Source organism: Theropithecus gelada, chromosome 6, assembly GCF_003255815.1.
Source record: "Theropithecus gelada isolate Dixy chromosome 6, Tgel_1.0, whole genome shotgun sequence".
NCBI lineage: Eukaryota > Metazoa > Chordata > Mammalia > Primates > Cercopithecidae > Theropithecus > Theropithecus gelada.
The window spans coordinates 136,180,895-136,208,289 of NC_037673.1; the positions used below are offsets into that span (position 1 = coordinate 136,180,895).

At 50.6% G+C, this 27,395-nt stretch overlaps 1 protein-coding gene across 1 annotated transcript in view; it reads left to right on the plus strand.

The window, feature by feature from the left end:
* Window positions 1–27,395, plus strand: part of PSD2 (pleckstrin and Sec7 domain containing 2) — a 48,946-nt gene that overhangs the window by 12,796 nt on the left and 8,755 nt on the right. Inside the window, exons 2-8 of the mRNA XM_025388796.1 lie at window positions 765–1,185; window positions 4,540–4,989; window positions 5,406–5,600; window positions 8,398–8,478; window positions 13,347–13,459; window positions 14,195–14,253; window positions 25,103–25,192. Of these exons, the coding sequence (XP_025244581.1) occupies window positions 815–1,185; window positions 4,540–4,989; window positions 5,406–5,600; window positions 8,398–8,478; window positions 13,347–13,459; window positions 14,195–14,253; window positions 25,103–25,192 (1,359 nt within the window). The 5' untranslated portion in view covers window positions 765–814. The remainder of the gene's footprint in view (window positions 1–764; window positions 1,186–4,539; window positions 4,990–5,405; window positions 5,601–8,397; window positions 8,479–13,346; window positions 13,460–14,194; window positions 14,254–25,102; window positions 25,193–27,395) is intronic.

Here is a 27,395-nt window from a genome sequence, read left to right on the forward strand (position 1 = left end):
GATGGGGGCCCGGGAGTGGAGGGGAACCCCAGGCCTCCTCCTTCCTCCCAGACAACTGGGGCTCTGGGCTATGTGTGTGGTGGAGGCAGCCTGGGCTCTGAGAGGCTCCCGGGTGGTGCCACCCGCCCAGCACCCTGGACAGCGCCCCACGCTGGCCTATCCCTGGCTGTCTCCAGGCTTCACTTTGGCTTCTGGGGTGGGCCCTGCTCCAATTAGGCTGCGTCTGTTGACTTCCTTGTCTCCTCTCTGAACTCCTCCTTGAAGACAGCCTCCCAGCCCAGTTCCCTCCATTAACCACAAAGGTAAGGTTCTCTTATCTCTGGCTCCTGGAGCCAGGGCAAGAACGCGGGAAGAAGCTAGGGGACCGGCTGCTGTCAGTCTGTGGTTTGTCACCATCACTCACCAACAGGAATGGGAGGGGGCCCTGCTGGACCCTTCTCCACTTCCTCCCCACTTGAATCTTCCTCAGAGGGCTTTGGTGAACTCTGGCGGGCACAGCAGAGACACAAGAGGTAATAGGAAGGGCAGGGACTGGGGCACAGTGGGCTGGCCAGGGTCAAGGGTGAGGTGAGGTGGCTGCTTGGACAAGGCAGTGAGGGCACCATGACCCAAACCCACACTCCAGCCAGAAGGGCCCCGAGGAGATCGTCTCGGCCATCTCCCACTTTCGGGCAGGCTGCTCTGCCACTGGTCCTGCTGGACTTCAGGCGCCCCCCAGCCCCAGCCCTGTCTGACTGGTTCTTCCTCTCTCCACCCACTGCCAGGTCTAGAGGAGTCCCAGGAGCAGCCAGGACAGGCGGAAGTGGTGGCTGCCATGGAGGAGGACAAACTCTTATCTGCAGTGCCTGAGGAAGGCGATGCCACCCATGACCCCAGCCCGGAGCCTGAGGAGGAGCCGGGGGTCCGGAATGGAATGGCCAGTGAGGGCCTGAACAGCAGCCTCTGCAGCCCAGGGCACGAGCGAAGGGGCACCCCAGCAGACACTGAGGAACCCACGAAGGACCCAGACATGGCCTTCCGTGGCCTCAGCCTTGGCCTCTCTCTCACCAATGGCCTAGCCCTGGGGCCAGACTTGAACACTCTGGAAGATTCAACAGGGTCCAGGCCCTGGAGGGCTGGCGTGCTGGCAGAGGGAGATGATGCTTCTAGGAGCCTCTGCCCAGATGCTGAGGACCCTCAGCTGGGGTGAGTGGATGTCTTGCTATGGGAGCTCACCACATTTGGCTGCTATGTTTTTGTGTGGCCTGGGCCTAGCCACTTAGTTTCCCTGGTTCTTGTTTTTCTCATACATAAAATGGGGATTTCATATCCCTCTTTTGCCCAGATTCTGGGTGTTTTGAAAGGACAGAGCTGCTGTCAGTCTGTGGTTTGTCAGAACCACAGACTGACTTTGATGGAGAATTCAAAGGCCAGCAGATTGGGGGGCTGAAGGTTATGCCATTGTGAGCTGCTTCTATGTGGGTTGCGGGGCACGGGGAGTGCTGCCCTCCCTCCATCTCAGGCTGGGCATTTGAATTCCAAGTCCTTTTAAAATGCCCAATGTGAAAATTAATCTGGTTCATCCCTCTGCTTCCTGGAAATGAGACTCTCCAAAATCCTTCAGCTGACTCCGGGAAAGCAGGCTTTGGGCTTTAATCCCTCTCAGCTACTCTCCCCTGCAGTAATTGTCAGGAAGTTCTACCAGGGATCTCACTTCAGTCCTGCTTGTTGGAGTTACAGCCCAATTTCTATTGTCCTCAGCAGATGGTGGAGACACCTGGAGTTTTGGGGGTGTGTTGGACACGCAGAGCAGGGAAGGGACAGAGAAATGTCTAGAAGGCACCAGGGTGGGCTGAGAAAAGAAGGCATTTAGAAGTCTTAGTGCGCATAGGCCGGGCGCGGTGGCTCAAGCCTGTAATCCTAGCACTTTGGGAGGCCGAGACGGGCGGATCACAAGGTCAGGAGATCGAGACCATCCTGGCTAACACGGTGAAACCCCGTCTCTACTAAAAAGTACAAAAAACTAGCCGGGCGAGGTGGCGAGCGCCTGTAGTCCCAGCTACTCGGGAGGCTGAGCCAGGAGAATGGCGTAAACCCGGGAGGCGGAGCTTGCAGTGAGCAGAGATCCGGCCACTGCACTCCAGCCTGGGTGACAGAGCGAGACTCCGTCTCAAAAAAAAAAAAAAAAAAGAAGTCTTAGTGCGCATAGCTGCAGGCTCTGGCCTGAACGGGCAGTGTATGGGTAGTGTGTGAGTGTGCGTGGGGGCATGAGCGTGTGCTTGCCCTGCATGTCGTGTGTGCACAGGGATGTGTGAACGTGTTGGTATGCATGCGGATGGTGGCTGTGGGCGGGGAGTGTTGGTGCCCCTGGCCTGGACATTTGTGGCTGCACATTTGGGCGCATGTACATGTTATGTAGGGATAAGTGTCTCTAGGTCTTCGTGGGCAGGAGTGTGAGTATGTGGGGTTGGGTGTCTGTGTCACTGGGTGTGCCATGGCCATAAGCGTGTTTCCATCCAGGCAGGGTCTAGGGCAGCCCCATAGCTGGCAGCAGGGCGGGGGCAGGGGACTGGGGCTTCTTAGAGCACACCATATTGAGGTGGCATCTTTACTTGGGATGGCGAGGCTGGGGGCAGTTGGAGGCTTGGAGATTGGACTGATGGTCTTCAAGCTCCCATCAGGGCCACTCCTCAGGCTTGCTCAGTTGCATGAGGAGGTGGGAGATGGGGGGTCCATTGGTGGCTCTGACCCTGGGCTGAGAGCTCCCCGCAGGCAGGGCTCTGTCTTGTTTGGATGTCTCTAGTGCCCAGCACAGGCCTGGCAGAGGTGTCTTTACTGGGCTGACTTTGGGTATTTGCCCTGGTGGCCAGGGCAATGGACCTTCTTTCCCCTCCTTTCCTTCCAGAGGTCAGTAGAGGAAACTTCTACCCCAGCCCCTGCCAGGCATTCTGCGCCTTTTAGATTTCTGTCCCCCTCCCCACTTTGTTCCTTGGCAGGAGAGAGCCTAATGAGCCTGCAGTCTCAGCTCCTGCTGGGGCTGGAGTGGGAGTGCCTTCTCCAGGAAGCATACTGGGACAGAATCTTAGGCACTGGGGGGCCAAGGAGATGTTTGAGGGGCAGGGGCACTTCCCAGTCCTCCAAATACAGCTCAGTCTCTGCTACGCAGCAGGGGCTGGGGGAAAGTAGGGCATGACCAGAGCCTCAGGGGAGGCTGATGCAGAGGGAGGGGCGTGCTTCTTTGCCCATTATGGGCCTCGGTTGATCTGAAATGGGCCGGGCTCAGCCTGCTGTGTTTTTTCCTTGTGTCTCTTCCCGTTGCCGGCTGTATCTTCCATCTCTATCCTTGTCTGTCTAGCTCTTTCTTTATCTCTCTCACATTCTGTCTCTGTTGTCCTCCCGTATCCCTTTCCTCTGTCTCTTTCTTGTCCCCCTCTCATGGTCTTACTCTCTCAGTCTCTCTCTCTTTCCTCCCCTGTGTACCTGCTCGTGTCTCTGGTAGATAAGAATCTTCCCAGCCTCCTCAGTTCATGTATGTGCGATGCTGCTTTCCAGGTGCTGGAGATGAACAAAACAAAAGCTCTCATGGAGCTTGTAGTCTGGTGGGGAGACCGAAGATAAATATTAAAACAATGAATACTTATATAGTATGTTGAAAGGAGATAAGTGCTTTGGGGAAGAAAAAGTAGGAAAAAAGGGGCTGGGGTGTTTGGAGGCAGGTTATGGTTTAGATTGGGAAGTCTGGGCAGTCCTCACTGAGAAAGGGATGTGGAAGGAGGGTTTTAGCTGGGGAAGAACACTTTGGGCAGAGGGAACAGCCAGTGCAAAGGCCTCTTTTGGGGGACAGCACAGGGTCCTGCAAGGGCTTGAGAAGCGTGGGTGGGGCCATGGGGCTGAAAAGCACATGTTCATTCACCCAGCACATCATTCAGCTAGATGTTCCGAGCACCTACTATGTGTGGGGATGCTCCGTGGCTTTGCAAAGCTTTTGTTCTGGAGCTGGGGAACATACAGTAAACAGGAGAAAAGACAGAATCTTACATGCCGGGAAGGTCTGAGGAGTAAATAAACAGATCCGGAGCAGGAGGCCAGTGTGCTGTGGGCCTGCCTCCCCTGCTCTCTCTGAGGTGGTGGCAATGAGGCCAGACCTGACAGCTGGGATGTGTTTGGTCGAGCTAAGAACCTCCCAGGTTGTGGGAAGAGCAAAATTATGACCCGGTGTGACACTGGTTGTGATAGGAAAATGTTCACATTGCTTTGGGAGCCTGGAGGAAGCAGCCCTCTATGCCAGGCTGGGGGAAGAGGCCTTACATTCATTCATTTAGACACATATCTGAAGCCCACTATGGCCCCGGCCCTAGGTCTGCTCTTTTCCCTGCAGTATTCCCAGTACCCAGCCTGGTGTCTGGCACCTGTGCTCAGTCAGTATTGGCTGAAGGGATAAGTGAATAGGATGGGGGTGGTGTGCCCCTAGGGGGCTCCCAGGCACAGATGAGTGCAGTTACCAGCACCTGTACTGGGGATACCTTGGCAGGATGGTGACTGGCTTCTTGCATCCCACAGGTTGGATGGTCCCGGGGAGCCAGATGTGCGGGATGGCTTCAGTGCCACGTTTGAGAAGATTCTGGAGTCAGAGCTGCTGCGGGGCACCCAGTACAGCAGCCTTGACTCCCTAGATGGGCTGAGCCTCACAGATGAGAGTGACAGCTGCGTCAGCTTCGAGGCCCCCCTCACACCCCTCATCCAGCAGCGGGCTCGTGACAGCCCTGAGCCAGGGGCTGGGCTGGGCATTGGGGACATGGGGTTTGAGGGGGACATGGGGGCAGCTGGTGGTGATGGGGAGCTGGGCAGCCCCCTGCGGCGCTCTATCTCCAGCAGCCGCTCTGAGAACGTCCTAAGCCGCCTGTCTCTCATGGCCATGCCCAATGGATTCCATGAAGATGGCCCCCAGGGCCCAGGGGGGGACGAGGATGATGATGAGGAGGACACAGACAAGTTGCTGAACTCAACCAGGTGAGGCAGGGCCCAGGCTGGGAGCTGGGAGAACCACTGAGCAGATAGGGAGACTGAGACCCAGGGTGGGCAAAGCAGATTAGAGTGACTCAGTATCCAGAGTCAGCACGCCCTCTTCAAGGTCACCTGGTCCACCCTCTGCATCCAGACTTCCCACCCTGCGTCCTGAGGTTTCATTCTGCTCTTCCAGGCCTTCTCAGCCCCGGTAGAAGTGGGGAGTCAGGGAACTATGCTGTGAGTTCACTTGAGAGGCTCTTCTGAAAGTCTGATTTCATTCCCTCCTGCTGCGGTGGAGCTTCTTTCCCTATTCTGGCCCCTACATGGTTTGCAGTGGCCTGGGGAAGCCTCCCAGCCTCCTCCAGGGCCTTTGACCCTGGGCCTCTGACCCTACTCCTCCACCCACCTTCCATCTGCAGTGACCCCAGCCTGAAGGATGGCCTGTCAGACTCAGACTCTGAGCTCAGCAGCTCGGAGGGGTTGGAGCCTGGTAGCGCAGACCCACTGGCCAACGGGTGCCAGGGGGTCAGTGAAGCTGCTCGTCGGCTGGCACGCCGCCTCTACCACCTTGAGGGCTTCCAGCGCTGCGATGTGGCCCGGCAGCTGGGCAAGAAGTGAGTGTGGTCTCCCCCACCCCCAACCCTGGGCAAACCTCGTGTCTTCCTCAGCCTCAAGGGTTTGTGGGTGACCTTCTTCAGGGGTGCCTTGTGCTGGGGGGTGGCTCCCAACAGTTCCCCGAGGACACCTCCTCCCGCCACTGTCCTCATTCCTGGCCTCGCCCTAAATCTGTTTCCTTTCTGGGCTGCTTGGGCGAGGCTGATGCTCTTGGGGAGGGGTGGTGGCGGGCGGCCCCTCAGGGCTGGGGGTGAGGGATGTGGGATGTGGTTATGGGGCCACCATGAATATGAGGACAGAGAAGCTGGCAGCATCTGGGCCCAGTTAATGGGGCCAGGGAGAGAGGAGAACCTGGGCCTTGGGGGACACCTCTGGGACCCAGAGCTCAGGAAAGGGCTCCTGGCCTTCATTAAGCACTACTGTCTATTGGGACCAGCTGAAGGGGCTGAAGCCCCCAAAGCCCACACCCTGGCCTTCAGACCGGGTGCAAAGGGAACTGGCTAGATGAGAGCCCCAAGGGGGACCAGGGGACAGGCGGGATTGCAGGACAGAGGAAGTCTGCCGGCACATCCTGCGCACCTCTGACCACCAGTGTGTTCACCCGCCACCTGCCTCTGGCCCTTTTACCCAGAGTGCTTCCCAGCATCCGCATTAAGGCTCTGAGCGGTGCAGGAGCAGGCCTAGCCCTGCAGCACTGCTCACAGGGCTGGGAGACAGTCCAGACCCTTGCCCATGAGTGGGAGGTGACATGCAGGCTTTAGGCCTCAGGACACCCTGAGGGCGGCTCAGGTCCTGGATCCTCCTCTCCCTCCTCTTCTCTCTCCCTCCACTTCTCTCTCCACCCTTCGCAGCCTCCACGCTGCTCCTGCACCGGGTCCCTGACAATCGCGCCAGCCCAGAAATCACAATTCAGATGCCCTCACCTCTTCTGCTAGACTGGACCCCCAAACCTAATGCCATCCTTTCAGGAGCCTTCTTGGTGGCCTGCCCCTGCCCTCTCCCATCTTTTCAACCACTCCCTCCAGCAGCTAATTGTGCTCAAGTCTCTCCCATCTGAAAAACAAAAATTGTTTCTCAGCCCCACTTCCTCCTCTAGCCAAAATTCTTGGGTTTTCTGCCCGGGATGGCCTCTATCCCCTTTCTTTCTCCACACTCAGCCCCTCCACACTGGTTTCCTCCCCCCAACACCGACTTCAGAAACCTCTTGTGCCAACATCACTGGTGGCCTTGTGTTTTTGAATCTGGTGGCTGCTCCCCAAGCCTCACCTTAGCCCCTTCAGCAGCTTCCATGAGACTGGTCATTTCTTTCTTTTTCTTTAATTAAACTTTTTATTGTGAAAATTTCAACAAACACGAAAGCAGAGAAAAAAAAATCAAACCTCTATATACCCATTACTGGGTTTCAAAGTTACTATTTCTTCATTCTCATTTCATCTATGACCCACAGCTTTTTTCTCATGTGCTGGAAGATTGTAATGCATATTTCAGACACTCTATCATTGGATTTATAAATACTTTAGTATGTATCTCCAACTGATAAGGATCTTTTTTTACATAATCATGATTCTATTATAATTTCTAACAAAATGAACAAAAAATTCTTAATCTCTCCAACATTCAGACTGTGTTTAATTTTCTCTGATTGTCTCAAAAATGTTGGTTTATTGAAATCAAGATTCAAACAGGGTCCACACATCGCACTTGGCTAATTGGTCTGTTAAGTCTCTTTGAATCAACAACAGTTCAGCAGTTCAGCAGTGCTCCTCCCTTCTTAAATGCTGTGTATTTGTTGAAGAAACCAAGCCACTTGTCCTAAAGAATGTTCCACAGTTCAGATGTGGTATCCTCATGCTGTTATTTAACATGTTTCTCTATTTCCCATGGGTCCTGCAAATGGGCAGTAAGCTCTAGGCTTAATTAGAATCAGGTGGAAATTTGTTCTAGTTTTTGACAAGAATTCCTCATGCCAGTCTTCTTGAAATACTGTCTTGGTTGGCCTGCAGGACAACACACCCCACCTCTGGCTGCTGTTTCTCAGCCTTCTTGCTGGCTCGCTCCTGGGTTCCCAGCCCGATTTGGGGCTCTGGGCCAGCCAGCCTGTCTGTGCCCTCTCCTGTTGCATGGGCTCAGCCCCACCCTGAGCTATTACTGTGGATTGATGACTCTCACACGGATGCCTGGTCCTGAAGTCTGACATCTCCCACAGGGGACTACCTTCTTGGTCATGCCCCATGTCCATTCCATCTTCGTGTCTTGTGGGTTCTGCCCCCTAAATCTCTCTTCTCCCCATCCCTTCTATCTCTATCTGGACAACTATGGCAGTCCTCCTATCGGTCTCCACTTAGCAAGTAGCGCATTCCAAAATACAGACTGCCCATCCCTGCTTTAACCCTTCTGAATCAAGTCCTGGTCCTTCCCCTGGTCCTGGCCTCATCACTTGCTGCCCCATTCCTGTTCTTTAGGTTCTGGCCACATGGCCCTGCTAGTAGCTTCTTGGACATGCCATACAGTTTCCTCCCTGGGGACACTGCATCATCCCACCCCTACTCCCTTCACCTGGTTAGCTTGTAATTCCTTGTGTTGACTGAGACATCACCTCCCCCAGGAAGCCTTCCCGACACCCGCAGACCAAGGTTGAATGTTATGGCCCAACTGGCCAGTAGCCTAGGGGTTGAGCAGGTCTTGGGGGTGGGTGGGTCCGGGTACCCTGGGCCCCACTCCCCAAGTAATGCCTATGATTCTGTCATCCTTGCGCTGGACCCTGCTTCTAACAGACATCCCATACTCTCCTGGCAGCAACGAGTTTAGCAGACTGGTGGCCGGGGAGTACCTCAGTTTCTTCGACTTCTCGGGCTTGACTCTGGACCGAGCACTCAGGTCAGTGGGGCTGGGACGGGCAGTGCCCACAAGTAGTTCAGGCTGCACATCTGGATGCTTATGCCAGCTCTACCATAAACTTGCTGTACAACCTTGGGCAAGTCTTTTGACCCCCTGGTGAGGCTGTGGGGAAGCGGCCACAGGAGCAGCAGCGGCCCAGTAGTTCAGCGAGTGCCCGCTTCGTAGTAGCTGTTAGGATGTGAGGGTGGAAATGTAGTTGTGACTCTAGGAGAGGAAGGGAGGCTCAGGACTTGCCTGTATTGAGCACTTCCTGCCTGCCAGATCCTCTAGGTCTTTACTCACCTTGCTTACTGCATCCTCCGTACCCTGGTAAGGTAGGCACTGTCATTCATGTTTTTCACATGAAGAAACTATGGGCCAGAGGGGTAAAGAGACTTCCTCACAGTCATCGAGGGAGGAGATGGTAAAATGGGATTTGATCTCAACTCTATTGGTTTAGGACCTAGGGAGTAGACCTCAGGAGGGCCAATTGCAGGTTCCTAGAAGCCAGAGGGTAGAATGGATGGTTGCAGCCCTGTAGTATCTAGTAGGCTCTGGTGGCAGGGGCCAACTGGGCAGATACTGACCAGGCCCTAGGAGAGATGGAAGCATCTTGGAGCTAAGGGTGGGGTGATTCATGCACGTTAGACCTTTTGACTGTGTTCCACGTGTCTCTTACACTTTAAAAAAAGGTAATTTCTGGCTGGGCACGGTGGCTCATACCTGTAATCCTAGCACTTTGGGAGGCCGAGGCCAGAAGATTACCTGAGGCCAGGAGTTCCAGACCAGCCTGGACAACATAGGGAGGCCAAGTCTCTACAAAAAGTAGAAAAATTAACCAGGCATGGTGGTGCAGGCCTGTTGTCCCGGCTCCTCAGAAGGTTTAGGTGGGAGGATCACCTGAGCCTGGGGAGGTTGAGGCTGTAGTGAGCCATGACTGTACCACTGCACTCCAGCCTGGGTGACAGAGTGAAACCCTATCTCAAAGAAACAAACACCTGTAATCCCAGCACTTTGGGAGGCCGAGACGGGCGGATCACGAGGTCAGGAGATCGAGACCATCCTGGCTAACACGGTGAAACCCCGTCTCTACTAAAAAATACAAAAAACTAGCCGGGCGAGGTGGCGGGCGCCTATAGTCCCAGCTACTCGGGAGGCTGAGGCAGGAGAATGGCGTGAACCCGGGAGGCGGAGCTTGCAGTGAGCTGAGATCCGGCCACTGCACTCCAGCCTGGGTGACAGAGCGAGACTCCGTCTCAAAAAAAAAAAAAAAAAAAAAAAAAAAAAAAAAAAAAAAAAAAAAAAAGAAACAAACAAACAGAAAAACCTACATACAAAAAAAGTAATTTCCATTCTTTTTTCTTTGCTTCTGTTGGGATATTTTCGGCTGACCTGTTTTCACTTCACTTCACTTACCCTTTTTCTGTTTCTAATGTGTTATTAACCCATTTATGCCTGAGGTTGCAGTTTTCTGAATTACAAAATCAGACCTTGGCGATGACCTTAAGCAGTAGGATATAAATAACTCCCACACGCTTAGCGTTCTGATAATGGCACAATAGGCATAAATGGGTTTTGAACTCATTTACTGAGTTTTGAATTTATGTTATATTTTCCATTTCTAGAATTTCTATTTTATTAAAAAAATTAAAAAATAGATTCTAATTATCTGGGTGAATTATCCATCTTTTCCATTATTTTCTCCACCTTTCCCTCTCTTTTTTGAACATATTAGTTGTAAAACCCTTGCTGCTAACTCCAGTATCTATCACCTGAATCATCTGTGTTTAGTTCTATTACCTCTTTTTTCTCTTTATTTTCCATCATATATCCTGTCTCCTTGATTGCTTAGTAACTTAAAAAAAATTGGATGCTATATACTTTATATAGAATTATAGTGGTTCTAGATTATTCTGTATTCCTCCAGAGAGGGTTTACGTTGTCCTTTGCTAGGCAGTTAGAAGGCGTGTGGGGATGCAGTCCTAATCCTTGCACTGAAGTTTGCTATGGCTCAGGGTGTGCTCTGATCATAGGGTAGAGGTCCTCAGAGTTTTCTACTGGGAGCCTTGTGTGTTCAGTTGGGCAAACCCCTTTCTTGGCTCAGAAGCCTAATTTTGTCTTCTCAGTGCAGCAACACTTCCTCCTCTTCAACAACAAAAAAATCCCTCTACTTCTCAGAGGATTTCTGCTTAGCCTTTTTGCTTCCTGCCTTTTATATATATATATTTTTGAGACAGAGTCTTGCTCTGTTGCCCAGGCTGGAGTGCAGTGGCATGATCTCCACTCATTGCAAGCTCCGCCTCCTGGGTTCATGCCTTTCTCCTGCCTCAGCCTCCAGAGTAGATGGGACTACAGGTGCCCGCCACCATGCCTGGCTAATTTTTTGTATTTTTATTAGAGACGGGGTTTCACCATGTTAGCCAGGATGGTCTCGATCTCCTGACCTCGTGATCCGCCCGCCTCGGCCTCTCGAAGTGCTGGGATTACAGGCATGAGCCACCACGCCCGGCCTGTATCTTTTATATCTCTGAAATTCAGCAACTATCTCAAAGGGAAAAGTGGCCATGTGTTTACAGCCCCTGAAGTCTCCAGCCTCTTGAAGCCACCCAATGCCCTGCCTCTTGCCTCTGCCCATAATCAGCAATTCCCCCAGGGAAAAAGCAGCCACAGAAGCTCAAACTACCTTTCCGCAGTTCTCTCCTCTCCAGAATCTTGGCCCTTTTGGTCTTTGCTGCCTCAGCAATTTTTCCAATAGCTTAAGAAAATCCATGGTTTTTATTGTTTTCAGTGGAAGTGTTAGTGTTCAGCAGGCTACTGTATCCTGAGCTGAATTGTAAAGATTGCAGTAGAATGAGGAAGATTGGTTGGGGAAGTTGTTCAGTGGGGTCAGCTTATGATCAGAGGTGTAGGTGCTGGACTGAGTGCCTTGTATGCCAGCCCAATACTGAGGCTCATTTTTGCAGGCACTGCAAGCGTGTAGGCTTCTGAAGAGGGTCAGGTGGGAGAGAACAAGCATGAGGTTGGGCGGAGGGGAAAGGTCGGTGTGAGAGGTTGCATAGAGGGTAGAGTAAAAGGGCTGGTGGTGCCAAGATGTGGGGGAGGGTGGGCAGTGGTGAGGCTGCCCCTAGGGACAGCCCAAGAGTTTGGTGGTCGTGGCACTGGGTTGGGGCTTGAGGCAGAGTGTCTAGGGAAGGGGAGTTTGGGCTGGGGAGTAGGAGCTGGGATGGATGGCTCATAGGTAAAACAGGCTAAGGTTGGAATGGGGGAGGTTTTGAGAAAGTCCTGGAGGAATGTGAGAAGAGGGAGGGGCCAGGCTGGGGGACAGATGGGAGAAGAGAACAGGAAGCAAGAGAGATAGGGAGAGGAGGACAGCGAGCTGTCAGACAGGGCAGTGCTATTATGCAGCAGTTGGTTGCTTGGGATTGGATTTTGAGAGTACTCTGTAGTTTTGGATGCCTTGAGGCGCCTCAGAGGGTAAGGGCTGGCTAAGACATGGCTTGCAGGTCCCAGGGTGCCTTAGGAGGTGGCATGAGAGAGGGTAAAACAAAGTGGGCATTGCAGTCATTCTGGGACAAAATGAAATCAACTATAGCAAAGTTAAGAACAAACCATCTCCTGAACCCAAGACTGATGGAGACACCAATGGCTTCAGCCTGCAATCTCCCTTCCCAAGGGAATGACCTTTGATTTGGGCCTTGAGGGAGATTCAGAGCTGCCCAGCCGAGGAAGGAAGGGTGTCCTGGAGGCCTGGCCTGCTCTGAGGCACTGAAGAGTGAAATGCCTCTGTCTAGGGTGTGAAGATAGCAGGTGGGTGTGAGGTTGGAGGCACAGGAGAGTAGTCCAGGCAGCGAATGTGGCCATGACGTGAGGAGCCTGGGTGCTATTCTGAGGGTGCCAAGGAGTCACAGGTTTTTTTTTTTTTTTTTTTTTTTGAGATAGAATCTTACTGTGTTGCCCAGGCTGGAGTGCAATGGCGTGACCTTGGCTCACCACAACCTCTGCCTCCTGGGTTCAAGTGATTCTCTTTCCTCAACCTCCTGAGTAGCTTGGATTACAGGCATGTGCCAGCATACCTGGCTAATTTTTGTATTTTTAGTAGAGACAGGGTTTCACCATGTTGGCCAGGCTGGTCTTGAACTCCTGACCTTGGGTGATCTGCCCACCTCAGCCTCCCAAAATGCTGGGATTATAGGTGCGAGCCACCGCACCTGGCCCAGTGATGGATTTTAAGCAGCAGTAAGTCCTGCCTGCGTGGGTATTTAGAAAGACAACTTGGTGTCTGTGGGGAGGAGGTAGTGGGTGCAGGGGTGGCCCCGTTGTCCTGGGCACATGATAAGGGTGGTGGCAGAGGAGGAGGATTAAGGTGGAGGTTGAAGAACAAACCATCAGGACTTGGTGGCAACTCAGTCTTGGGGTGGGGGAGGAGTGGGGGGATCAGGGTTGGGCCTGGGCTCAGCTAGAGGCACATGAAAGAGAGAGGATGACTGAGGAGGAGCATTCTGAAGGGCAGGCATGGACAGGGCCTGGCTGTAGGGGAAGGGGCAAGGAGTGGGCATCCACCCTGAAGAAGAGCAGGTGCTGAGGTGCTCTTCTTTGTTCTTCACCATCTGTCCTCTGCCTACTTCCAGAAGGTCCCTGGAGGGTGATGAGGACTGAAACTCTAAAGTTTACCAGGCCCCCTGGTCTCAGCACTCCAAAGTGGCCGTCCTGGGGGCCAGGGCCTCCTGGGCTGGAGAGAGCGTCCAGACCCAGAGAATGGGGCACTGGAGCCCTGGCCTCCTAGGGTGGGTGTGTGGTGTGTGTGGGGGGGTGGTCTTACCCTGGGTGAGGACTCAGACTGCCCTCAGCAGCTTTGAATTGCCTTCCAGAACATTCTTGAAGGCCTTCCCACTGATGGGAGAGACACAAGAGCGTGAGCGAGTCCTCACACACTTCTCCCGCCGGTACTGCCAGTGCAACCCTGATGACAGCACTTCGGAAGGTATGGCCCCCGCCCACTCTGCCCAACCCTCCCCACCCACTCAGCCAGGCCCTGGCCCCCTCCCACCCTGGTCCACCTGGCACTTTGGTCCTGTTGCCAGGCCCAGATGGTTTGTCCTCTCCGGCATGCAGTAGGTGCTCAATGAATGCTAATTGAATAAGCTATGGCACACGGTCTGCCTGCTGAGCAAAGCGCAGTCTTGCCTGTTCTCCTCCCCACTGCCTGGAAGTCCCTCCAGCCTCGGGATTCAGCTCTGTGGCTCTCCCTTCTCTGTGGTCCCTGTCATGGTGCTGACTGTTGGTGTGGTGGCTGTCCCGGTGTGGTGGGGGTCTAGGTTGGGGTCCTCTTAGGGACAGGACTTGCCCAATAGATGGGCCCACATCTCAGGAACTGGGAGATGAGGCTCATCATTGGGAGAGACACAGGTCAATGCAGGGGCAGGGCTGGGGGCTCAGAGCTATTCCTAGGTCTGAGGTTCAAGGTGAATTTGGCCACAGGAGGCAGGAGTCCGGGCCAGAGTGGGTCCAGGGTGGTCAGACTCCTGGGGCAGGCAAGTGACTTGGGACCTGCAATGGGGACAGACCGGGGGCATCATGCAGGCCCTGGCCCCTGAGGTGAGTTTGGCAGGTGGCTGGCCTCACTCTGTGTCCAAGGCCTCCTGGTGGGTTCCTTCAGGAGACAGGGGATGGGAAGAGGTTGGATCCTCGCACTGAGAGTGCCACATCTCTGACTCAGATGGGATCCACACGCTCACCTGTGCCCTGATGCTGCTCAACACGGACCTGCACGGCCACGTGAGTTGGGGAGGTAGAGGTGGGGGTGTCACATGTTCTCTCAGGGACCCATCTTGTGTTGATCCTGGTCCCTTCCTGAGACCTCTCACTCAGTGGCCAGGCTTCTTTTTGAAGGCCCAGGGGTTGTTCAGCTTGGCTTCCAGATTTGGCCCCGCCCTGGTTTCATCCACCTGCGATCTGCCTGAGTCCCCACCCCCAAGTATGCCAGTGAGAGCAGCTGGGTCATGGGAGTTTAAGATGAGCCACAAATATGTGCCCCTTGTCCATGCTAAGAGATCATATGCCCTTTCTGCCTCTGTCTCGCAAGTCTGAATGCAGCTGCATTGAAATACCATGCCCAGGGCAGCCCCTCCCAACCCCCCAGCCCTGACCAGGCCAAGCAGTGAACGCCCAGGCTGTGAGACTGTGTCTGGTCCAGGCCCCAGGCTGTCTCAGCGCTTCTCATGACTCAATAACTCCTTCTTCTTTCCTCTGTCTGCTCCGGAACCCCTCTCTGGGCTCTCTTGCCCTCGCAGGTGGTAAGTGTAGCTAGTGGTGTGCATGCCCTGTGTGCTCAGGCCCCCATCACCATGTCGCCCTTCTGTGTTCTCCATCACCCACACTGGCTCCACCCAATCACTGCCCCATCATTTTTCACCCAGGGTTGTCAGAGTCCCCTGCTAGGTAGGGAATGTCTCAGTGACTCATGGGGACAACAGGTCAGTGAGTTAACCAGGAAATCTAGGGGATTTGGGGGTGAAAGAAAGAGCTGGGATAGACCCAACTTCAGATCCCACTCTTGCCTCCACGTGGTAGCTGTGTGACCCTGGGCAAGCACTGGCCCTCTCTGAGCCTCAGGTTTCACATCCAGGAGGTGGGAATAATGATCTCCCTGCAGTGTCATGGGCAGGACTGAGAGATGTAATATACATGGCACCAAGGGGCAGGGTCTGGCGCCTAGTAGGGATTTTATTATGTAGAATTTTGTTACATAAAAAGAACAATAGTATTCCTCATTACTGTGAAAATTGAACCAAGGGCAAGCTGGAAGACCCAGCCTGCAGGCCCCTGGAGGGCGAGATTGTGAAGGCCCAGTCTGCTGGCAGCCTGGGCTCATGGGTGCACTGGGGCATCTGGCCTGGGAGGGCTAGAACCTCAGTGCCTGTGTCAGGAAGAGCAAATATGTGACAGCTTTGGCCAAGTCCACCTGGGCCTGCAAAGAGAGAAGACGCATTCCACATGAATGTCACTGAGCGCCAAAGCCCATGAGCCTGCTGCTGTTCCCCCAGACTGTGCCCTTTGTTTATTGACAGAGAGCAGGTGTTGCTAGCCTGCTTTAAAAGGAGCATTCAACAGGCCCCTCACTCCCTGTCCCCACCCCTGGCTGGGCCTGTGGTCAATCTCAGGGCTGTCTCTGCTGGGCCAAGCCCTGGTTGCCCCTCCCTATGGCTAAGAGCTGCTAAGGAGGGCGGCAGCCACTGTGTAGTGAACCCTGGGCCAAGAGCACCCCGGAGCTTGGTGGGCCTTAGCTGGCGTGGTCCCACATTGATGCCACAGCTGAGGAGAAACATCAGGACTTCATAGATTAGAAGTGGACTGGGAAGACTGTTCATGTTTGCAGCAGACAGACACTGAGGCTTTCTTCTCTCTTTTTTTTTTTTTTTGAGACGGAGTCTCGCTCTGTCACCCAGGCTGGAGTGCGGTGGTGCGATCTCAGCTCATTGCAAGCTCCGCCTCCCGGGTTCATGACATTCTCCTGCCTCAGCCTTCTGAGTAGCTGGGACTACAGGCACCTGCCACCACGCCTGGTTAAGTTTTTGTATTTTTAGTAGAGACGTCTCTCTCTTTGCGTGGTCCTGCTCAGAGATTAGGAGCGTGGGCTCCGAGGCTGTGTTCTCTGTTGCTCCACACGAAGGCTGTGTGGTCTGAGGCAAGTTATTTACTTCACTGCACATCAGTTTCCCCATGATAAAGTGCCAATGTGTAAAGAATATGAAGTAAAGCTCGTGCGCAAGGCCTGGAGGTTGCAGTTACTGGGAGCTCTTCAGGGCACCTGACGCTTTGCACTTTTCCCCTTGCCTCCTCCCCTCCCCCTGTCACTCATCAAGCAGGGACTGAGGCCTGGTGGGTTGCGGGGATCTCGGGAACAGGGGCCCTGCTAGTGCCCGCAGAAGAAGTTCTGGTCAGAGCGGGAGGCAGTAAAGGGGTATCGGGCTATAGGCATGCCCCTGAGATGGGTGCAGTCTGGTCGAGGAACTGGGGAGGCTTTGTGTAGGAGGGGCGCTGGGACACTTGAGGTTGGAGGCTCAACAACAACCCTGTCTTCTGAGCACCTTCTGTATTCCATGAACAAGACGGGAAAGGGAGCCCCACCTGTTACAGAAGGTGGACAACACAGAAGTGAACAAGCGATTACAAGTTGTGCTGGCTCTGTGAAGGGCATACACAGGAAGGCATGATGGGGTCCGGACTGGGGGTCAGGGAAAGCCTGCAAGGTTTGGGCAGAGACCTGGATCAGTGGAAGCTGGCCATGGAAAGATCTGGGACTGTGCATTTCAGGCAATGGGGCCAGCAGGGCTGGTTTTCGTCTTGTGGCTGTTGGGAATAGCGCTGCTGTGAACATTCGTGCACAAACTTTCATTTGAACACCTGTTTTCAGTTCTTTGGGGTTTCTACCTCGGAGTGGACTTGCTGGTTCATATATCTGGTTGTTCTGTGTTTAATTTTTTGAGGAGCTGCAGAACTGTTTCCTTAGAGGTGTTTGTTTATGTCCAGATGGGAGATGATGGTAGCATGGGTAGAAGGGACTGACGAGGGAGACCTTTCAGGACTGAGTCTCACAGGACTTGCTGATGGGGTTGGTCAGTGAAAGAGAGAAGCAAGGGTGGCTTTGGCATCTAGCTAGCTGGGGGTGCCATTTCCTGAGATGGGAAGAAACTTCTCTGTGGGGGTGGTGGTGAGTGGGAGAGGTGGACTTGAGTCCCGCTTTTGAACTGTGTTTGAGATGCCTCTGGACATCAGTGAGGGGAGACCAAGGAGGCGGTGACATGGATGAGTCTGGGCCCGGTGCAGACACGTGGGCTGAAGACAGAGATGGGGGTGGGGTAGAATTCAAAGCTATGGGACTGGCTGATTGCCATGTCCCTGCAGAGAGAACACACTGATGGCCAAGTCCTGGAGCTCAGCGTTATGTAGAGGCAAGGCAGAGGAGTGGGAGAGACTGCAATGCATCCAGGGAGGTCGGAGGAAATCCATGAGTGTGTGGCATTTCTGAAGCCCAGACAAGACAGCATTTCGAGGAGAAGGGAGTGAGTGGCCAACTATATAAAAGGCTGCCATGAGGTCAAGTAAGGTGATGGCACGAGAGTGACCATTGGGATTGGAGCGGTCATGGATGGGATGGTCAAGGTCATTAGAGGCCTTTATAAGAGCACCTTAGGTGGAGTGGAGAGGACAGATGCCAGGTTGAAGTGGGCGAGATGAGCTCAGGAGGTGAGGGTGTGGTGGCCATAGACAGCTCTTAAGATGTTTGGCCTTGCGTGGGGGACTGATAGGAGCCAGCAGTCAAGTCTGATGTTAAAGCGGCCCAACCTTGTGCGTATGCCGCCAGGATCAACTCAGCAGACAAGACGCTGCCACTGCAGGAGAGAGAAGGGACAGTGGAAGCTTCCCTCGAGATGAGAAGCAGAGCACAGGTGGGGAGTGGCCTTAAATGGGAGTGGGGGATGTTGACCGATCTCCCGTGTTCGTAAGAAAGCGAGGCAGAAAGTGGAGGTGCTGCAGTGAGCTTGGTAGCTCTGGCGATGAGAAGATGAGGGGCTTCTGACAGCTTCTACTTCTACCACGAAGAATGAGATGAGGTCCTGAGCTGAGAGTGAAGATGGGACGGGGGCTGACCAGTCAGAATGGGTTTAGTTAAGGTCACAGAAATGTAACACCCACTAGCCTTAAAAATGGCAGCTACTTACTGTTTGAAAAGTGTAGAGTCAGGCAGGGTCCAGGGTGGATTAGATTCAGCCTTGCCTCCAGTTAAGAGGTGATCTAATTTCTTGTCATTTTCTTCTGACAGTGATGTCAGCCTCATCCCAAGCCTGGCTTCCCCTATGCAGGCCCGATAGATGCAGCAATTCCAGATCTCACAGCCGCACTTCTCTGCTTGCTGGAGAGAGTTGGTATCTGAAGTGTCTTCTTAGGAGCTGGAGTCAGGAGGGCTTCTACCACAGAAGCTCCCAGAAAGTAGCTGTAAAATACCATTGGCCCCAGATGGGGCATATGCCATTTTCTGAACTGGTCTCTTTGGCCCAGGGAATACCATGGGACAACTGGAAACAGCCTAGGTTACCCGAATCAATCTCTGTGGCAAGGGGAATGAGGTGATCCAGGGCCTAGCCCTGGGCTAGAAGGTGGGGTCATTCTTCCCCACCCACACCTCATTGCTGATACATAATGGGAAAGGGGTTTTGGAGAGAGAGAGCCACAGTGTCTACTACAGGGACTTTGAGGCTTTTAATGGAAAGGAAAAGCGTGCCATGTTCATGGAGGATGGAGAGCAAACACAGGAACTGTGGCAGTGTCAGGAGTCTCCATGCCCATGTGGCTGTGGTCATAGATGTAAAATGGGACCAGCATAGCTGTGTGTCCTGCAAGTGTATTTGGTTGGACTTGGATACAGGTACAGTATAGGAAATCAGTTGGGTTTAGTCAGTGCTGGGCTTTTTCTAGGCAAATATGACAGAAGCAGAAAGGGGCAAGAGAGATGTTTGCAGGGAAGTGGTTACCGATGGGATCTGGAATCTAAACTGGATGAAAAAGAAAGTGAGGACCTTTGGATCTTGTATTAGTCCATTTTCACACTGCTATAAAGAACATCCCTGAGACTGGGTAACTTGTAAAGGAAAGAGGTTTCATTGACTCACAGTTCCACATGGCTGGGGAGGCCTCAGGAAACTTACAATCATGGCGGAAGGGGAAGCAGACATTTTCTTCATGAGGTGGCAGGAGAGAGAAGAATGTAGGAGGAACTTCCAAACACTTATAAAACCATCAGATCTCCTGAGAACTCACTCACTATCACGAGAACAGCATGGGGGAAACCACCCCCATGATCCAATCACCTTCCTCCCTTGACATATGGGGATTACAATTCCAGATGAGATTTGGGTGGGGACACAGGGCCAAACTGTATCAGATCTCAACAGAGGATCAAAGGGTTGTTGGAGTGAGGATTTTAAAGAATGGGGGAAGTGGAAGAGCAGGAGATGGGGGTCAGGAGTTGTATTTGAAATGGGGGTTTTGGAGATGATGCCAATGCTGGTGATGATGGGTGATGACGGATCAGCAAATGAGTCTGGAATGCACTGAGTGGGGGATGTCAGGGAATGGTGATTTGCAAGCTCCAGCCATGAGAAGATGGCAGTGTGGGTTAGAATCGGAGATGGAGACCAGGAGAGAAATTCCAGAGGCATTTTTGTTGCACAGCCTATGGCACTGGTGAGTGGACCGAAGGCTGGGGTAAGGGAGGGAGAACCACCAGGGTTGAGGCAAACAGAGAGGGAGGGGTAGGTGGGAGAAGTCATTCTAGGAGAGCTCAAGCTGAAACAAAGTTTAGTTGTTTTTCAGGAATAGCTTAATTTCTCTCCAACCTTGTGTTGCTTGAAGAGTGGCAACAGTGGGAGTTTCTGGCAAGGTGCGCTGGGGCTGGATAGTGGAGGGCTGGAGGGACAGGCCAGGGTTTGGATGCTATCCTGAGGTCTGCAGGGGTCTGCCCATTCTCAGATGGTGACAGAGCCTCACACAATAACCTTAAGGGAATACCAAGTATAATTAAGGTTTAGCCTAGATTTGCAAATAGTGGCAAGGGTTTTTCTGCCCATAGGACCTTTGGTCAGCCCCTCCCCTCCTCCTGAAGGATGACGTCTGCTTGGCCCACTTCATCCTGCTTCTGGAATGAGCCTTAAAGACAGGCTAGCATTGTTCTGACCTCAGGGCTGTGCATGGAAGTCAGACTTGTGGGAAAAGGCCTGGCTCCTGTGGGGCAAAGGCAGTGACACAGTTTTACTACCTGGACGATGGCCTGGGCATCACCCTGTACCCATCCAGCCTCTACTCTGGGCAAGGAGATGAGTTTGAGGAGATAGTCGCCCTGGCCCTAGAGTGCCAGGGTCCAGGCCTTGGGATGGGGCGGTGGTTGTACCCGCTGTGACTTTCCTCTGCTTGGAGACGGAGGCTGTGGGAAGAAGTCCAAGGACTCAGGAAAGACTGGGAAGCCCTGTAGATCCAAATGGGGTGGGAGGGAGGGGTGGAACTGAGAATTCAGAGGCTCCAAATCATGGACCTCCCTTGGGCTTTCAGATGATCTGGGTGCATGTCTTTTTGCCTGGCTGTCATTATAAGTATTATATTTTAAAGCAGATAACTTACCCAGTATAATTTCACTTCTTTGCATGAGTCTTGCTTTTTGGTCCTGAGAAAGATCAATTCTAGTGAATGTTTCATGTGGACTTGAAAAGAATGTATTCTGTGGTTGTCGGTTATAATGTTCTATATGTGCCAATAAGGTGCCTATATGTGTTGTAAAAATCATGTATATTCTTACTGATTTATTTTCTTGTTATGAAACTTACCATTTTAACTATTTTAAAGCTTACAGTTTAGTGGCAGTAAGTACATTCATAATGGCGTGCAATCGTCACTACTGTCTAGTTTCTGAACATCTACATCACACCAGAAGGAAACCCCACACCCATCAGCAGTCATACCCCATTTCCTCCTCCACCTGGCCCCTGGCTAATGCTAATTTGCTTTCTGTCTCTGTGAATTTGTCTATTGTAGATATTTCATATGAGTAGGATCACACGATATGTGGCCTGTTGTGACTGGCGTCTTTCATTTAGCATGTTTTCAAGGTTCATTCATGTCGTAGCATGTATTGGTAGTTCATTTTTCATGGCTTAATAATATTCCATTGTATGGATATGTCACATTTTGTTTATCTGTTCATCTCTTGATGGATATTTGGGTCGTTTCCATCTTTCGGTGATTGTGAATAGTACTGCTGTGAACATTCGTGTACAAGTTTTTGTCTGAATATCTGTTTTCATATTTTAGGGGTATATACCTAGGATAGACTTGCTGGGTCATAGGATAATTCTACATTTAACTTTTTGAGGAAGTGCCCAACTGTTTTCCGTAGTAGCTGAACCATTTTACATTTCTACCACCAACGTGCAGGGGTGTTCTAATTTCTTTACATCCTCACCAACCCTTTTCTTTCTTAGGATAGCCATCCTAGTGGATGTGAAGTGGTATCTCATTGTGGTTTGGATTTGTGTTTCCCTAATGATTAGTTATGTTGAGCATTTTTTTCACGTACTTTTTGGCCATTTGTATATTTTCTTTGGAGAAATGTCTATTCACGTCCTTCATTCATTTTAAAATTAGGTTATTTGTCTGTTGTTGTTGTATTCTTAGAGTTCTTTATATATCCTAGACATTAAACCTTTGGTAGATACTTGATTTATAAATATTTTTTCTCACTCCACGGGTTGTTTTTCATCTCTTGATAGTGTTTGTTTTTTTTGTTGTTGTTTTGTTTTTGTTTTTGTTTTGTTTTGTTTTCCTTTTGAGACAGGGTCTCTCTGTCACCCAGGCTGAAGTGTAGTGGTGTGATCCTGGCTCACTGCAGCCTCAACCTCCTGGGCTCAAGCACCTCAGCTTCCTGAGTAGCTGGGACCACAAGCATGTGCCACCATGCCCAGCTAATTTCCCCCCTTCCTTCCTTCCTTCCTTCCTTCCTTCCTTCCTTCCTTCCTTCCTTCCTTCCTTCCTTCCTTCCTCTCTCTCTCTTTCTTTTATTGTTTTTTTAGAGACAAGGTCTCCCTATGTTGCCCAGGTTGGTCTCCAACTCCTGGGTTCAAGTGATCCTCCCACCTTGGCTTCCCAAAGTGCTGGGATTACAGGTGTGAGCCACCACAGCTGGCCTAGCTTTTTTTTTTTTTTTTTTTTAAGTTATTGATTCAATTTCTTTACTTGTTATAGGTCTATTCAGATTTTCTATTTCTTCTTGAGCCAGTTTTAGTAGCTTGTGTATTTCTAAGAATTTGTCCATTTCATCTAGATTATCTAATTTTTTTGGCATAGAATTCTTGCCAATTTTTTGTCGGCTTGTTCTTCCTGTTACTAAGAGAGCAGTGTTAAAATCTCCAGCCAAGATTGTGAATATGTCTTCTTTTGGTTCTGTCAATTTTTGTCTTGTATATTTTGAAGCTATGCTACTAGATGTATACACATTTAGGATGATCATATCTTCTGGCAGATTGACCCTTTTATCACTATGAACATGTCCTTCTTTATGTCTAGTAATGCTTCTTGCCTTCAAATCTATTTTGTCAGATGTTAGTGTAGCTATACTGGAGTTCTTTTGTTAGTGTTTATGTGGTACATCCTTTTCTGACTTTTTCTTTCAAAGATTTCTGTTCTTTTATATTTAAAGCATGTCTCATGTATCATATACTTAAAAATAAAATCCGGTAATAATGTTAATTTGAACATTTAATGAATTATGATATATTTGAGTTTAAGTATATCAAGTGACTATTTGTTTTCTCTTTGACTCCTCTGTTCTGTTTCTTTTATTTTCTTCTTTTGCCTACTTTTGGATTAAGTATTTTTTAGAATTCCATTTCCCTGCTCTGTTAGCTTGTTAGTTGTGCATTCTTTCGGAATTCCTTTTATGGTTGGCAATTTGCATTTTCGACTTATAAAGTACTTGTACCACTTCCTGGGCAATGAAATACCTTGAAACACTTTAGTTCCATTTACTGCTCTCTTAACTTATATACTCCTGTTGTCATGCTTTTAACTATTATATCTCTCTATATTTTATTCCCTGGAAAACTTTATTGTTGCTCTACATAGTCAATTTTCATTTAGAGTTACCAATTCTTTTTGTTATTTCATTCATTTCTGCTTCTCCACATTTCCATCTGGGATAATTTTTCTTCTTTTAGTATTTTCTTTCTTAATTTCAACTTTTTTATTGAAGTGTGACTGGGTGCTTCCCAAGACCCTTGTCCTTGGTGGACCCTGAACTCCAATCTCATTTCTCCAATCCTAAGAGGCCACTTAGCCGCTCAGCCCCTGGCCACTGCTGGGAAGCAGCAGGTGCTTCAGGGAGGAACGCTGCTCTTTCTGGGATCACCTCTCCACACTCCCCTGCAGGATCCTCACCCTTGAAGCCTTCACTGCTTTTGTAAAGCCTCCAATGCTGCTGGGAAGTTTCAGCCACAAGAAGATAGTCTGATATTGCTCAGATTAGAAATCTTGCCTTGTTATTTTTTGATTTTGCGCTCCTGACCAATGGCTGGGGAATGTTCAGTTTGTGTGGAACTCAACGACAGTCTTATCAACATTGCCCTCATAATCTATCACAAATGTACACACACGGCTATATATTTATCTATGTACACACACATGTATATATGTAAAACTATACACAGAAACATACAAAACACACTTGTATCAAGGCATACATAGGACCTTTTCTCCTGAACGATTTGGAAAAGCATAGAAAGTTCTTGTTTGTCAGCTACTTATAAAGCCTTACATCATTGTTTTCTGAATGATTTCTATGGTGTGTGAATGTCCCATTTGATGCTAATAGAGTGTCTTTGCTAAAATAGTGCCAAGGTCAGTAAACTTGGGAAATGACATGGGATCCTCTCCTTGGAGACACCAGCACATATGAGCGTGGTAAAGACTCTGAAACACGTACATAAACTTGTTCTATTATGAAATCTTTTTTTGAGAGAATACCTATCTCCATCTCCTGGGATACCAGAGTTCTGTAGGTAAACCTTGGAAAACACTGCTTTAGAGCAAACCCCAATCCACAAAATCCTACAGTGGTAAGTATCTGCTATTCAAGAGTCTTCATCCTCACAAAGATGAAGTCCTGTTCAGTGTTTTCTCAGACGTGGGGACTCCAAGGAGAGTCTGGAAGTATGAATATTAGGTGTTGGGTTTGCAGGGTTTGAGCCCCTCTGCTACTCATTGGTTAAAACAGGAAGGCAGAACTTGGGGATTTAGTCATTTCCAGCTCTTTGCCTGTTTCTACCTCCGAGTGTGAAACAATCTGCTTGGTTCTCTTTGTTCCAGCTCAGCTCAGCTCAGCATGGGGCACTCCTGTGTGTCCGTGGCAATTGATTTTTGACTCCCATAAACTTTCCCTCACTTCACTTATGTCTTGGAAGCCTTGCTGCCCCTCTGTGCAGGTGAGAGGGTGAGACAGTTGTGGCAGAATATGCAGAGCTTCTCTTCAGAAGCCAAGAGGCCGGGGTTCAAGCCCTGGTGCTGAGTGACCTTGGGAGAGTTAACCGTGGAGTAGCGGTGAGAGCACGGGCTTTGGTTTCAGACACACTTGGCCCTTTCACTTCCTTGCCGTGTGATCATGGGCATGTCACTTCACTTTCCTGTACTTCAGTTTCCTTACCTGTCAAATGGGGACAATAAAAACAGGCACCTCACCTTCTCCTTGGGGTGAGAAAGAAATAAGATAATGCATGTCAAGCACAAGACCTGGAACACAGTAGGCACCTGGCAAATGTCAGCTCTTACAACTCTTCATCCAGCCCGACTCCTTCACCTGGGCTGCAGAAGAAGCCCAACCTCTCAAGATGCTTGACAATCAAGCACAGTTCTGACTGTGAGAAAGAGTTTTGTAAACTCTTGGAGACAATAGAAAATTCATGCAATTTAATTTTCATTATTGCCCTTAACACTGCCTCATCCCTCTGGCTGGGCAGGGCAGGGTGTGTGGGGAACACACCAGCCTCCTTCCCTACTCTTAGGCAGAACCATTTCTCCATTACAGAACATTGGCAAGAAGATGTCCTGTCAGCAATTCATTGCCAACTTGGACCAGCTGAATGATGGCCAAGACTTTGCCAAAGACCTGCTGAAGGTATTATCTGCTGAGAGTCCCCATCCCACTAGCTGCACCCTGTGTGGATAGAGAGGAGAGAGGTCTCTGCCCCATGAAATCCTGGCATTCCAGGCCCTTAACACAGGGTGCAGGGCCATGATGACAAAGTTAGAAACCACAGAGCTCAACATTTGGCTGTTCTGTGTTCCCTGAGTTAGGCAGAAGGGAAGGCTTTGTGAGATTTGTTTTTAGTACTCCATTATCACCATTACTGTCACAGTAATAATCAACACTGCTACCAACTGTCATAGCTGCCACCCACCACAACCGCCACCACCACCTTCACCACAAACATCATTATTGTCACCACAGGGAAAAGCCCCCTCTTTCCTTCAACATCACCAGGAATTAAGAGAATCCAGTTTTCTTTTGAACCTGAAGTGAAGGGTGGAACTCTAGCCTTTCTAGTCTGGTTGTTTCTGAACTGAGGAAAAGGAGCAGGTTTTTGGTGGGTTGGTGATGGGCTCATTTTTATTATTTATGTATTTTTGAGATAAGATCTCATTGTGTTACCCACACTGGAGTGCAGTGATGCAATCAAGGCTCACTGAAGCCTCGAACTTTTGGCCTTGAAGGATTCTCCTGCCTCAGCCTCCCAAGTAGCTGGGACTATAGGTGCATGCCACTGTGCCTGGCGATTTTTATTTTTATATATATATATATATTTTTTTGTAGAGCCTGGGGATCTCACTATGTTGCCCAGGCTGATCTCAAACTCCTGGACTCAAGCAATCCTCGCACCTCAGCCTTGCAAAGTGCTGAAATTATAGGCATAAGCCACCGCACTCAGCCAGCTTCATTTTTTTTTTTTTTTTTTTGAGACGGAGTCTCGCTGTGTCGCCCAGGCTGGAGTGCAGTGGCGCGATCTCGGCTCACTGCAAGCTCCGCCTCCCGGGTTCACGCCATTCTCCCGCCTCAGCCTCCGAGTAGCTGGGACTACAGGCGCCCGCCACCACGCCCGGCTAGTTTTTTGTATTTTTAGTAGAGACGGGGTTTCACCATGTTAGCCAGGATGGTCTCGATCTCCTGACCTCGTGATCCACCCGCCTCGGCCTCCCAAAGTGCTGGGATTACAGGCTTGAGCCACCGCGCCCGGCCCAGCTTCATTTTTAAATAGTGGGTTTGAAGAATCTGATAATACTACAGGGGTAGTTGAATAATGAGTTCAGAGGTCTCCATCCAAACCCCAATGTTCCATAGAACACTGTCTCCATCACTCTTCTTACTATATTATATTCTTCACCATTGAGAAGCATTTGTTAAGAACATATTTGTGAATCAAACAATCCCAGTCCCACTATCCACCTATCCATTTCTCTCCATCTACTCATTCACCTATCTACCTACTTCTGCACCCATCCACTCATCCTCCCATACATCCACCCAGCCACTCAATCATTCACCTACCCATATACCCACCCATTCACCCATCACCTATATATATATCCCCAAACCTCCCCTTCCCACTCCCCACATAGCAGCCACTCACCCATTCACCTTTCACCCACACAGACACCCTGTACTCTTCAAACACTCCCTCGTCTACTCACCTCGACAAACATCTCCACATCTACTCACCCATCCCCCTACCTCCTATTCCCCACCCATTCACTTACTCACCAACCCACCCACCCATTCATCCTCAAATCTATCCACCCAATCATTTACTCAATCATCCACCCAACACCCTGACATTCATTTGCCCACCCACATCCTCATGCATACACCCCTAAATCTTCCTCATGTACCCTCTGTCCACCCACCCATCTTCTATTCATTCACCCATCCACCTGCCTATTTCCCCACCCATCCTTCCATCTTCCACCTGTCCACTTCCCCATCCATCCATTCCCTCACCCATCCTCCCATTCATCCTCCCATCCATTCATCTACCCTGTTGAGCACTTGCTGTATGTCAAGTTCTGGATTATGCACTGGAGATTCAGTAGTGAACAAATGGACAGCCTCTGACCTTGTGAAGCTTACAGTCTCCTACGGGAGATTCACATTAAGTGATCACATAATTAAATACCACCCATCCATACATCCACCCACCCACTCACTTACCCATCTAACAAATAAGTATGAATCAAACACCCACTTTGCCCTATTGGCTGAAAAGGTGATCTCTCACCGTACTCACGTTATTGGTGGTAGATGGGGGTTTCTTTGACTCTTCACC